This window comes from Gymnoscopelus microlampas (genome assembly GCF_963454915.1).
Source record: "Gymnoscopelus microlampas genome assembly, chromosome: 7".
Classification (NCBI taxonomy): Eukaryota; Metazoa; Chordata; class Actinopteri; order Myctophiformes; family Myctophidae; genus Gymnoscopelus; species Gymnoscopelus microlampas.
In genome coordinates this window covers 54,992,364-55,006,826 of record NC_139944.1, presented here as the reverse complement: position 1 = coordinate 55,006,826, position 14,463 = coordinate 54,992,364, and the positions used below count along the sequence as shown (strand labels likewise).

General features: G+C 40.3%; 1 protein-coding gene across 1 annotated transcript in view; it reads left to right on the top strand.

Annotated features, from left to right (window-relative positions):
- Positions 1-12,681, top strand: part of LOC311048946 (class I histocompatibility antigen, F10 alpha chain-like) — a 21,147-nt gene extending 8,466 nt beyond the window's left edge. The window contains exons 6-12 of the mRNA XM_084062318.1: positions 366-428; positions 739-804; positions 2,126-2,161; positions 3,821-3,856; positions 4,691-4,711; positions 5,720-5,737; positions 9,384-12,681. Coding sequence (XP_083918444.1) covers positions 366-428; positions 739-804; positions 2,126-2,161; positions 3,821-3,856; positions 4,691-4,711; positions 5,720-5,737; positions 9,384-9,439 — 296 coding nt within the window. The 3' untranslated portion in view covers positions 9,440-12,681. The remainder of the gene's footprint in view (positions 1-365; positions 429-738; positions 805-2,125; positions 2,162-3,820; positions 3,857-4,690; positions 4,712-5,719; positions 5,738-9,383) is intronic.
- Positions 12,682-14,463: the final 1,782 nt, after the last annotated feature.

The following is a 14,463-nucleotide window of genomic DNA, read 5'->3' as shown; positions in this document are numbered from 1 at the left end:
TGTATCCTTCAACAACAACAACCTGTATATTGTGTATAACTTGAACTTGACTTCAACTTGAAACTTGAGACCTGACTTGAAACCAACTTGAGACCTGACTTGAGACTTGAAACTTGAGACCTGACTTGAGACCAACTTGAGACCTGACTTGAGACTTGAAACTTGAGACCTGACTTGAGACTTGAAACCTGAGACCTGACTTGAGACTTGAAACTTGAGACCTGACTTGAGACCAACTTGAGACCTGACTTGAGACCAACTTGAAACTTGAGACCTGACTTGAAACTTGACTTCAACAACAACAACCTGTATAACTTGCCAAACAGCCTGAATTGATTAAAACTTAATTCATATTTTTCCTTCAGCGCCATCAGAAGTTATGCGCCTTAACCCTATCGAAACATTTGATGGTACCCAGAATGACAATGGTGAGTTGTTGTCTTTCTAAGATAAGATGGTAAAAAGATCATAGACTCAGGGGGTCCCTGCTAGGGGCTTGACTGTATTACTATGTATAGACTCAGGGGGTTCCTGCTAGAACCCAGAGACTTACCCCGAGACTCTTGGGTATTTGGCTGCCATGTTATTTGTGTCCAAAGTGGCCACTGATACCCCAAACGACATAATGCTGCTTTGAGACCTTATTGAATGCTATTGACTTCATAGCAAAGAAAGGCTAATAAAAATGGAAAAATACAAAGATTTGTTTTTAAATTATGCTCATTTATTTTTCTTCAGATCTCGACCGTGCTAATCGATGGATGAATCTCAGAGGTGGACAAAGTACTCGACCTAAGTACTTGAGTAAGTGTACAAATACTCCTCTTACAAATTGAATCCACTAAAAGTAAAAGTAGCTCAGTCAAAATGTTACTCAAGTAAGAGTAAAAAAGTACTTTAAATTCAAGAGTACATGCTTTTAAAAATACTTAAGTACAAGTAACTGTATTAATATGTATAGACCAGGGGTCTTCAACAGGGGGTCCGGGACCCCTAGGGGGTCCTCAGAGCTACTACAGGGGGTCCGCCAAATCTTTGTGTGATATTTCTTTTTTTTTACCTTAACCACTTGAACCCTATAGCATCCCTTTTCTGAGGAGAACTTTAGCCAAAAATAACAGATCTAGCAGCTCACAACGCCTCGCGCTGCGAGGCGTTGTGAGCTGCTAGATCTGCTATTTTTTGGCAAAGAGGCTATAGGTGTAGAGGGAAAAAAGAGCAGACTAAGTAATAAAAAAATCATACCCAGTGTGAAGTCAGCGGTGTTATTTAAGGTCATCACAGTGATGGAAGCTCACTTTTAAAAAAAAAAAGAAATTTGAAGTGCATGGTGCTATTTATAGGTTATTGATTTCATCATGCGTCTCGCTAGCCAATCACAGTACTGAGCAAAGGGTGTGAATAGAGTCAGCCAATCACAGTAGAGCGAAAGACAAATATTCACGACGGTCTTTTCACGACGGTCCCAAACCCACTTATAGGAGCGGCTACACCGCTCAAAAAACGTATCTCATCTGAAACACAATTTTATACAATGTAGAGTAGTGGGTCCCTGCTTTATCTCTCTCTCAGCTAGGGGGTCCTTGGCCTGAAAAGGTTGAAGACCCCTGGTATAGACAATGAGTTTCATCCTGGCATGTCCCAAGGCACCAATGCAGAACTGACAGTCAAAGCGAAGACTGGCCAATCACAGCACGTCCTTGCCGGACATGCTTGCAGAGACTCTTGGGTATTTGGCTGCCATGTTATTTGTGTCCAAAGTGGCCACTGAGGGGGGGGGGCAGTTATATGGAAGACACATTATTTTCCACCTTCAATGATGATGTTTTTATAGGACAGAAAGACGTGTAGATGTTGATTTACGAGGTCCTGTTCATCATCATCAAACTTCAGGTGGGGTGGTATAAGAACGTACGTCCAGACGTGAAGGTTACATCGTTCAAGAGTTTTATTACAGAAAGTTCATAGCTCCAGAAAATAAGCAAGCAGCATCGTACTGTAGCAGCTATAATGCGAATTTTCCCTCTTCTCCCTCAGCTCTCCGGCCTCTCCCTCTTATACATCCTTATAACTTGCCAATTAACCTGAATTGATTAAAATTTTAACAAATCATATTTTCCTTCAGCGACGAACCCAGATGAAGATGCCCAGCATGCCATTGGTGAGTTCAGTTGTTGTCTTTCTAAGATAAGATGGTAAAAATATCATATATTTCCTATCTATCTATCTATCTATCTATCTATCTATCCATCCATCCATCCATCCATCCATCCATCCATCCATCCATCCATCCATCCATCCATCCATCCATCCATCCATCCATCCATCCATCTATCCATCTATCCATCTATCCATCTATCCATCTATCCATCTATCTATCTATATATCTATGTCTGTCGCAGGGAGATTGGCATTCGTTGGGAAATTGGAAAGGTATGCTCCTTTTTCAATTTCACTGGTTTTCCAATTTCCCTGTAACATATATATATACAAACACACACACAAATATATGCTCTGAAATAACCATGTCTAAATAACCATGTCCATATAATTACTATTGAAGTTATCATTTAAAAGATTTATTTGAAAAGAAAACAATGTATTTATTTACGCACAACTGTGAACCTAGTAATATCTTATTAGTTAAGTAGATGTGTATAGCTAAATATTGATAAAACAATTCCTGACATTGGAAGGGTAGGTCAAGGTAGGTCCAACAAAGCAACCGGATTCATTTATTTTTAACCCCTTTTTCTACCCAATTTAGTCATTATGCCAATAAATTCTTCCCCACACAGATGTACGTGTGTTGTCACTGCTGTTGGGTCCTACTGGCTCACCAGTGACATAAAATGTGATTGTTTTGATTATTCATAGGTTATGGGGAATGTGTAAATGTGTTAATTGGTTCCTAATTTCCCTCATTGTCCTGTGAGGATCCACTCCCTATAAAGGCTCATGCAAACTGGACAGTACGGTTACGGTTATTACGTCTGGGGTATTTATAGTTTCCCTCAAAACGTATATTGATTTTTCAGAATCTAGAGGCTATATAGCTATTCATCCACTAGGGTCTGGGTTGTAACATGTTCCGTGTAGACTGTATCTAGTGTGTGTGTACTGTACTCTAACTTATGGCCTTCATTTTTTATTTTCTCCAAGCAGAATAAACACCATACACTGAAAAACATAAGATAATTAAGATAGCAGCTAGAAAAAAAAAATATATATTTTTTTTTCATGGAAAGATTCAAGGGTTACATGTCGGGAAACCATGTCGTATAACCCTATACCTAACCCTAACCGCACGCGGAAGCCACATAGTCGGAGTAGTGGGATGTCGGAATTATGAGCGGTACCCGATTCAAGCTGCTATCAGTGCAAACTCACTTGGTAACAGCTAGCACTTAAGCACTTAAGACTTCTGGTGATGTAGTTTTCGTTCCCTACCTATGTTGAATGCACTTATTGTAAGTCGCTTTGGATAAAAGCGTCTGCTAAATGACTGTAATGTAATGTAATGTAATTACTACTAGCCTACTACATCTGGTCCTGCTTTCCCCACACACAATATATGAGCGAGATACTCATCAAAACATAAGCAAATATCAAGAGGGTAATTAAAAAATGACCCTCTCGATATTTAATACTAATTACCATATTGGCCTTAGGTCATTTCATGTTTACTGAAGTCCTGTCTGCATTCATCCACAGAATGCCAGGGGCCAAGGCCATAGTGTAACAGGCATTAATTCACTAAATAGTGCTTTATTTTTTACAATTTGATAATTAGCCAGCTAACTTACATTCTGTGTTCTAGGCAAAGGAGACAATGAGTCTCCTACGGATTCTGATGGTAAGTAAACCGTTCAATTCTTATTATTTAGAGATTATTTATTTATTCATGTGTTTGTTTGTTTGTTTGTTTGACTGTTATATATAGCAGAGGAACAATGAGCGATACATATATTATTATTAAAATTATAATGATAATTATTATCAGATATGCTGCTGCATTTTCTAAAGGAAGCCAAACAAAAATAAGTTTCATTCTTATGCACCTGGAAACAAAAATGGAGGAAAAAACTTGAACCTTCCTATATCGCACCAAGGGCTAATTTACATCTGCAGTCCATGGATGGACGAGGACGACGTCATCATAACACAAACAACCATATCCGTAATTTAAAAAAAAGGTTCTTTGAACATTATAAGCGAATATTGAGTAATGTGAAAAAGTTACGTTGGAAAAAGAACAGCACTTTACAGTCTTCTCAGACTGACTGTGTTCAGTGCGGACTGAAGGGACCTGCGTCAACCTTAAATGGCACTTAAAGGGACACTGCAGGTATAGAGAGTCAGTTACGCTAGGGCAGGCACACAGGTAACAGCCCTGGGAGAGAGCTGAGAGAGCTATATTATTAAAGGGTTGTTTCTTTTTCCTTTTGCCCAAGTTTTGTTTCAAGTTCCTATTTTCATTTGTGGAAACCTTATTTTTGTTTTTGTCCAGTAGTATAGTTTTTCGAGGCCTGCACTGTAATATACACGGCACAGGACTGTTTGTTGGGAAAAATGAAATACCGCAAAAATTGCATTCTCAGGCTCAGTCTATCTTTTTGTAGCCTTAGCCATCGGCCAACTTTACATGAATACTGAACAAACTAAATTTATTTCCCTTTTTTTTAAACAGAATCAACTTCATCCGATTCAGGTACAGTACATTCTAAATTAAATACTTAGTCTAGTATTAACATTTATTTTTAACAAATAAGATAAACATGTCAAACCACACAGCCAACATAATAATAAATAGGCCTAGGATCTCATTTTTGTCAAAAGAGCTGTTCTCCCATGTACTGTCGTAACACATCGGGTGCCGATCACGGTCTGGACCGTGTTTTCACATAGTAGCGCTCTGGTGCCGATCACGGTCCGAACCGTGTTTTTTTGTTTTTTTCCCATACGGGAGGGGCTGGAGCAGCTTTGGGATCACCCACGGTGAATCTGACAAGGATGGGCCAGATGCATCATCGTGTCAAAAAACATGGCGCACATCCGCTTGTGCTCTATTTCCTTCTCTAAAACCCCTATAACTCCGAAACTTTTTACGCTGGGGAAAACGACTCATTTTGTGTGCGCGATCGCTCTGCCATTGTTACTCGCGTGAGCGATGTTATTGTTCCAGGCGTTAGCCAGCACCATCGGCTAAAATGGAGACATGCTTTTTTTTCTCATGGAATGCACGTCGTGGAGTCTACAGTTTAAACAGCGCTGCGCAGCTCAACGGTGAGATTTCGGCACCGAACGTAATCTGTTAATATAAAATGCTGGCACCCGATGTGTTAAGTACAATTGTACTGTATTAGACTTGTATTCGCCCAATCCTGTCTTTGAGATCATAATATTGATGTAGACATCCCATAGCAGGCCAGATGATATCCGGGCCCGAGCAGTTCGAAGTGGTGGAGTACCTACTTCTAAATTGTCCGGATATCAGTCTACCGTCACTAATTACCATATTGGCCTTAGGTCCTTTCATGTCTACTGAAGTCCTGTCCGCATTCCTCCACAGAATGCAAGGCCTTCTGAGTCAAGCCATAGTGTAACTGGCATTACTTCACTAAATAGTTCAATTTATGTCTAACCATTGCTTCCCCTTAATTGGCTTTATTTTTTACGATTTGATAATTAGCCAGCTAACTTACATTCTGTGTTCTAGGCAAAGGAGATTCTGACGGTAAGTAAACCATTCAATTCTTATTATTTGGAGATTATTTATTTATTCATTTGTTTGTTTGTTTGACTGTTTATATGGCAGAGGAAAAATGCGCAATACATATATTATTATTATTATTATTATTATTATTATTATTATTATTATTATTATTACTATAATAATAATTATTATCAGATATGCTGCTGCATTTTCTAAAGGAAGCAAAACAAAAATAAGTTTCACTCTTATGCACCTGGAAACAAAAAAGGAGAAAAAAACTTGAACCTTCATATATCGCACCAAGAGCTAATTGTCTCCGCCAGGCCGAAAGGCAAATTTTTCATTTACATGCCCCAAATTTTTCGTTTACATCTGCAGTTCATGGATGGACGAGGACGACGTCATCATGACACAAACAACCTTAATGAACACACACAAAAATAGTAACATGTAGTTGTCCTAACAACAAGAGAACACACAAAATAGTTCAAATAAAACAGCACAGCTTAAAATCAAAACACCAACACAGTGACGGTGCGTTTTAACAGCGGGCAACTCTGGGCGACGTCGCCCAAAAATATAATGAAAGTCTATGAGAGCCGGCGATCGGGCGAAGTGGGCGGGGGGGCGATGAAAGATGGATTTTCTTTATCTTTTGGGGCGATATCGCCCGGCATCGCCCGGAGTTGCCCGCTGTTAAAACGCAGGGTCAGATGTCAACATTTTCTGAATAAAAAGTCCTAAGTTCACACTATAAACACTAAACACTATTATAAACATTATAAATCGGGATGGAACAGTGGCGTAGCCAGAACGCTAGCGTAGGCTGGGTCTCGGCAGAAGCGGGTGGGCACGCATGTGGGCCCAGACCGTGCACGTGAAAATTTGCGTTTTTTTTGCCGGGTTTTTTTTTTTTTTTTTTTATGTTTTGGGTGGGTAGAAAAAACAAATGGGTGGGCCCAGGCCTACCTATGCCCACCCGTGGCTACGCCCCTGGGATGGAATATGAAAAATCTGACAAATCCGTCTAGATCACATGACTGTAGAGATAATGTGTACCGATTTGTGTAATGTTTGGACAAAATCTGTCCGTCCGCGACTATATAACTCTATGGGCGGCTATGTGCATGACATGAGCACGGCTGCATCCCACCCGCGATATTGTTTCTCCGCACAACTTGTGAAAATACAAGAATATAAACCGTCCGTATGAAAAGCGTCAGATTTCAAACAACAGTGCAGTACTGACGTTTGTTGTCAGCAAAGCTTAGCATGTGTCTTAAGTCAGGCGAAAGTAAACCCTTTACCTCCGGTCGGTTATCTTCAAAATAAGAGCGCTTTGTCAAGTTATAGGCAAGTAAGTGACTTGTGGTCTGTGGAATTTAAAATAAGAGCACAGACAGCTGACCTAAAATATGCTGTTTTTGAGTGTGAACCTAAAGGCCCATGCATAACATAGGACAGGTCAATAAGTCTAGGGATCTAGGGTTTCATTTTTATTTGAACTTGTAAGTGTCTTGATATTATCAGTGGTGTAAAGTAACTAAGTACATCTCCTCAAGTACTGTACTTAAGTATGTTTTTGGTATTTTTACTTTACTTGAGTCTTTCCAATTTCCAATACTTTTACTTCTACTCCACCACATCTCAGAGGCAAATATTGTACTTTTACTCCACTACAATTATTTGAAAACTTCAGTTACTTTTCAGATATAAATTATTATATTATTAAACACACATTATAACCACTTTGGCCCTATTTTATGCCTAGGCTAATATCAAACATTTTAGTACTTTTGATACTTCAAGTACATTTTGATGCCAATACTCTTGTACTTTTACTCAAGTAAATGAACTTTTGAACTTTTACTTGTAACAAAGTATTTCTACATTGCAGTATTGGTACTTTTACTTAAGTAAAGAATTTGCCCAAATTATTTTGCCCGGATGATTAGCTTAATGTGTAACATTGTTTTCTCACTCAACAGTAAACAAACCAACATACAGTATAAGTGTATACAGGGTATCTGCATATTTATAAAGTGACAATGGAATGACTTTTAAGACCTTTTTTAATACCAAATTGGCCAAATTGACAAATATTATGTAAGAAATAGGTATAAATTGTGAAAATAGACGATCTACAAGCTCACAACGCCCGCTTGTAGATCGGCTATTTTCACAATATGTATCTGTGGAATCGAGTCAAGGGGGGTCTCGCGGCCTGAAAAGTTTGGGAACCCTTATTGTATGACAAGCCAACATGCAGTATAAGTATTTACTTTAAAAAAATACGTACAAAGCTGAAATATGGAGATACAAGGTTTCTGCTTGACAGCAACCATATGTGTAGTTGGTGACATCTTCTTTTTGGCATAAATCTCCCTTGTGCATTACTAAACACACAAAACTGTGTGTGTGTGTGTGTGTGTGTGTGTGTGTGTGTGTGTGTGTGTGTGTGTGTGTGTGTGTGTGTGTGTGTGTGTGTGTGTGTGTGTGTGTGTGTGTGTGTGTTTCTAGGTATGTATTTATGTATGCTTTTTGAGGACAGGCGCTGCGTATAAAGTTTGTCAGAACATGTCGTGAGTGACTAGGCATGCTCATGCTCATACAGTATTCATAGACAGTGTGCAGCACTCACTTGTTTTGCAACTTCTGCAAAATACGTTGTGAGGGAGGCTGCCATCACTGTCTCACACACACACACACACACACACACACGCACGCACACACTCACAAAAACATTGTCTCATAAATTGCAAATAATTCAGTACCTTTTGAAACATATTATTAACCCTTGGTGTCCCTAGTTAGGGCATGTCATTATATGCAGAATGTTTCAACAGTCTTCAATTTGTTAAAAAAAAATCAAGACTTTTCAAAATCTTTCAATCAAAAATAGACGATGATGCAACACCTTGTGAGCTCGTAGATTTGTTTTTTAATTCCCTGAAAGTATAGAACAGGGTTTAACTGGTTAAAAGGCACAGTTTGAAGTGAAATTTGAAATAAACAACATATTGGCATACAAATATAGGTATGTCGGGTCCATAAAAATAGTCTGTAATATCTTGGAACAAATCGGATCTCGCCCCGTCTTTTGAAAAATAATGTCGGGTCCACTCGGATCTCGGAACCAGTTTCACGGGTCCATCCGGGTCGGGGTCCGTCATTTGAAAAAAGAATCTCGGAACTAGTCGGGTCTCGGAAAAAAAATCCATATTTGTGCTTAAAGCGCACACAGACAACAGATAGGCCTACACAGAGAATCCTGGATGTGTAGATAGATGCATCTTTAGAGTTCTTTATCTGTAACCCTCTGTGATACCTTGTCCTAACTGCATGCATACTTGCATGTGAATGAAATATAAATATAAAAAATATAAACGGTAAATATAAATAAAATGTTTTTTTTGTTGAAAATTGTGTATATCTTTGCTTGACTGGCGCAGATATTAGCACAAGGTAGCACGTGCACGTAGGCATGCACATACTCGTGTCTCACATACACATACACACACACACACACACACACACACACACACACACACACACACACACACACACACACACACACACACACACACACACACACACACACACACACACACACAATGTAATAACAATTGTTATTTGTTTCTAAAAAATGTTTTTGTCTTTTTCCCAGAATCCTGTGCATCCCGTGACAGCAACAGGTCCAAGGGGTCTTGGCCCGACTTTTAACTCATTCACATTTGCCCACCGCGTTTGCCCACTGCCAGCGATTTTTGTTTTCTTACCTTTTCAACTGGTCACAGAATATTTATATCGGTTGCTAAGCACGGAGGAGATCACTGTGCTGCCGTGAGAGAAAGAAAACGCGGAATATAGCATGTCTCGCCAAAAATGCACGTTTTTTTTACCTTTTCAACTGGTCACAGAATATTTATATCCACGTATTATCGATCCCAGGACGGTTGCTAAGCACGGAGGGGATCACTGTGCTGCCGTGAGAGAAAGAAAACGCACGTGACCCCCCCCCCCTTCTCTTGTTTACAGACTGTTGAATATAGCATGTCTCGTCAAAATGCAAGGCAAAAAAAGAGATACAGTTGATTTCCCAAAAAAGTGGATGGAGTAGTAAATATTGGGATCGCGTGATCCCCTGCTTCTGTGTGTATCTGGGGATGAAGTGGTCACTCATGTGTTAGCTTAGAGCGCCATCTAGTGGAAACACAAAAAAACCCCGAAGAGACGTCAATAACGTCCTTGGCAGGTTTGGCGTTTGGAAAAGGCAGAGACATTTTGGTGTCAAAGTGGGAAACCCGACTATTTGACACAATTCAAGGGTTCTGAATCTGAAAATCGCAACAATTTTGTCAACATCAGTGTAACAAGTCAAGTAAAACTGACAAATAATCTATAGGGGATCAGGTAGATTTCAATGATGATGTGATTGTCACTCCTGGTGAGGTCCATGAAGCTATTCTGAAGCTTGGTGATAATAAGGCCTGTGGGCTGGACAATATAACAGCTGAACATCTCAAATTTGCCAGTAAGAAACTGTGTCCTGTAATTGCGATGTGTTTTACAGGTTTCTTTGTTCACAGGTTTTTACCTGATTATATGCTCTCTGTTGTGTTAGTGCTGGTCATTAAAGACAAAGTGGGTAAGCTAAACAGCTCAGACCATTATAGGCCTATAGCCCTAGCCAGCGTGTTGTCCAAAATTATGGAGACAATTATTCGGAGTAGACTTGAGAAACACATCAAGTTTATTGACAACCAATTTGGCTTCAAACGTAAGCATGGCACTGATATGTGTATTTTTGTACTTAAAGACATTTTAGATACATATAATAGGCAAAATTCTACAATGTTTATGTGTTTTATTGATGCGTCACAAGCGTTTGACCGCATTAATCATGAGACATTATTTTTTACATTGTCGCAAAGAGGGGTCCCTAGTTTTCTAGTCAGAATCCTGGTCTTCTGGTATGCTCACCAGACGATGCGAGTAAAATGGGGGAGGTCAACCTCTGCTCCGTTTCGTGTGAACAATGGGGTACGCCAGGGGGGGATTTTGTCTCCTTTTCTCTGTAATGCTTATATTGATGATTTATCTTTGATTTTAAACGCATGTGATACAGGGTGTAGGGTTGGCAATTCGCTAATTAATCATCTTATGTATGCGGATGACTTGGTCATCTTTAGTCCATATAGTACTCGTCTTCATAATTAACTGTCATATTGCTGTCATAATTAACCCGTTACGTAGTTCTGTCAGGTTCTCCTCTAGACTGTGGAACCATTGGCGCACTTGTCTGTATGTTCGTAACTGAACATGGTGGAAGTCTTTTTATTGTATTTCTTTTTCTGTTATTGTTATGTTTTGTATGGTGTTTTTATTGTGATATGGTCCCTTTTTTCAAGCTACATGGCAGGTGATTGGATGGGACCGTCTGTCTATCAGTGTCTGGGCGACTCCAACCAATCATATTGACGTGTCTACATGACGTATTGTAGCTGCGCAACTTGTAGTATTGTTGTTCGTGGTAGCGGCCATGATGAATAGTGAAAGAGCTACAATGCAATAGGCGCTTCTCGATGGCGTCACACCCGGTCTTGCCAAGATCCCGCCCGTAGCTGCCGCTGATTGGATCGACTGGGCGCGGGTCGGTGTAAACTCCAAACTCTGAGCGTTCCCAGATGGAGACTGTATTGTGAACTCATGAACTCATGAACACAATACCGCCCCATCTGGCGGAGTCAGGTTAGGATGGTGTCAGTGCTTACACTGGGAAGACTGGGGTCAAACGTAACAGGGAGCAAATATAACAATCAATAATTCTAATCAGAAAAAAAGCTAGAGGGATGAGACTTCTCCTGCACATGCTCAGTAGGGTCCTCTCTGTTATTGAGTTCAGTGGTCATTATTAGACTGCTGAAATCAGTGATTGACCAATCAGAATCAAGCATCAACCATGCCGTGTAATAAGACTATGTAATGGCCAATACTCTCAAGTATGTAATAACAGTCATTTTAAAAAGGGCTAAAAAAACTGAGACATGTCTAAAAGTAGATGGCATGCTGATATCACATTCTGAAACAAATATTCATCTTCATATATTTGTATAAAGCCGTTATTCCTTTTTTTTTAAATGTATATATTTCTATCTTTCTATGTTTTGTGTTAATTCATTAAATGATTTGATTGAATCCCGTCGAGGTGTTTTGAAATATGTAATGTTATTAATTTAAGATAACTCTTAACTTATACAAATGATTCATAAAATAGTCCTCTCCTCCAACAACTGACTCCTCCAAACAGCTATTGAATGCTGATCTGTAGCACCTAAGAGTTCCTGCTATTAGTGTTTCCTTTAGGGCTCGTACACACTGCAGGACCTCAAAGTGGTCGGGGGGTCATCTGATCGTTAAGCATAACACACTGCAGGAGTTTATTTCTTGAAATCGGCTGTCATAATATCGTTGTGGTCTTCACAACACGATTGATCCCCGACAAGGGCTGACACACTGTAGGATAGTTCACTAGGATGCTATCTCCAGAGTCAGACCCAATACATACATTTGTGTTTATTCCAATTCATTTTAATCGACGTATCCCGTGATATGCCTCTCTCCCTCTCCCTCTCCCCCCGGGCCCTCTCTCGCTCTCTCTCTCGCTCGCTCGTCAAGAGCGCAGAAGCGGTCAGTGCCATGTCTGCTTATTATAAGCGACTTTGGGATTGTTTTTCTGTAAAGTTGCTTGAAAGTGTAGTTGTTTTTTTGGCCTTGTTTCCTAATGTTGTTTGAACCAGTTGTTCTCAAACATTTTCATGGCAAGGACCCCCAAATTAATAATAATAATTAATTGTCCACAGAGGCGCAGACCTCCCCCTTCTGAAAACATGTTGTGCCATAGACCCATTCAAGATCTGTGTGGATTTTGTAAATATTCCACCCCCCCGTCTATTTTCAAGTATCCAATGTATTTGTATATAGGCTTAAAGTGCTCATAGTCGCTTTTGTTGGGCTTGTTTTCACAAACCTGGTTGCTTATTTCTCTCGCAAAATCTGGCAACACAGACAACGACACACACACACACACACACACACACACACACACACACACAGAGAGAGAGCGCTCGCTCTCGCTCTCTGTCTCTCTCTCTCTCTCTCTGTACAATTCCTCTAAAATAAACAGCCCACCAGGGCTCGCTCACTTTCTCATTTTGTTTTATAATGTTAACTTATTAGAGGACTGGACGGTAATATTGCGGTAGGGACTGTTTGTTGTGGTCAGGTCCAGCGACGCTCCCCTATAGCCAAGGTGGCTGTAATGTGCTCTCATTGGCTGTAGCGTGCATCTCCTCGCAAGTTCATAGTGTATGATATTGTCTGTTGTCCTGTCCCAGACAGAGATGAATATCTAACAATTTAGATATCTGAAAACGGTCGGAAAGCCGTCGCAGAGCGGAGAATCGCGGCCACATCGGGTCGCAGAGCCTTTCACACTCACAGAGCATTATCTCGCCGATCAAAGGCCGATCTGCGTCAGGTCGGGAGGTTTTGTCGGCGAGCGCCAAAAAATGTCGGCGACAGCAATATCGGACCTAATGTCTTGCAGTGTGTACCTGCCCTTAGTGTCACGTGACTGCATGTGTTGTTGTCAAATACAGAAGGTGTTAAAATGTGTTAAACATAGGGTGTATGGCCATGTGAAAAGCCGTTGGTGGGACAGATTCCAGTTGCATTGCATTGTATTGTACATGTAAGCCTCTTGTTGCAACAATATACAAATCATTAATGTTTTAAAATATTGTTTCGTGTATCCTTCTTTCTTAGTCTTTGTTTCTGAGGTTATGCCGATTATTTCCATACCCAACCAAAATAGGGGTGTTTGAGACACCAACCATACGATTGAATAGACAGTGAATTTAAGTAGTTCATAGTAATAAATGAGTGTTTGATTACTGAAGTAAGTATAGAAATATGTTGATGAGCGTATAATCCTAAAATTATAATCAGCAATGAATTGGCTTTATTGAGTACATTTGAGTGTCTTTGTTGCTATATATATAGCCCATGGTTGCAGTAATGTCAGGGTGCGAGGAGCGGACCGTGACAAGTAGCCTGCAAGCATGCACTCGCTAAATGCAGGAGACAGATTAGAATAGAGTCATTTCATAATATATCAGGAGTAAGTTGGGGTTAGTCTGGCTTGAATATCATTTAAGATTAGGTTATACGGTACACTTTTATAAGGTATCTGGAAACATTTTTAGGTTAGAAATAAGTAATGTAGTAACATAATCACGCTTCTGACTGCCACTGCTTCTTTCTCTTGGGCTCTCTTGAGTTACAATTTGCAAACATTTGTAGTGAGATTTCAGAAATCCCATAGCAGTTTGAGATTGAAACCTCAAAATGAAATTAAGTTTTGAATTTGAGTTCATGTCAGTGAATAATGACATTTAGTTTAATGCAGGGCCGCTTCTCCCTACACGCACACTACGCAGGTTGCGTGGGGCCCCGCCTACCCGCCGATCAAAGAGGCCCCCTCTCCGCCCCCTCCCTTGAGCAGAAAATAACGTGCATTGCTGCGTTCACATCAGCGCAGGCTGCCCAGCACACTAAAACCGAAATAAAGTAACCAAAAAAGTAACGCGCGCGTGGGTGAGGGACACATGCACGAGGGACACATGCACGCGCGCTGCGCGCGTGCATGTGTCCCGTATCATGCGTAGAGCCCCCGTGGAGTCTAA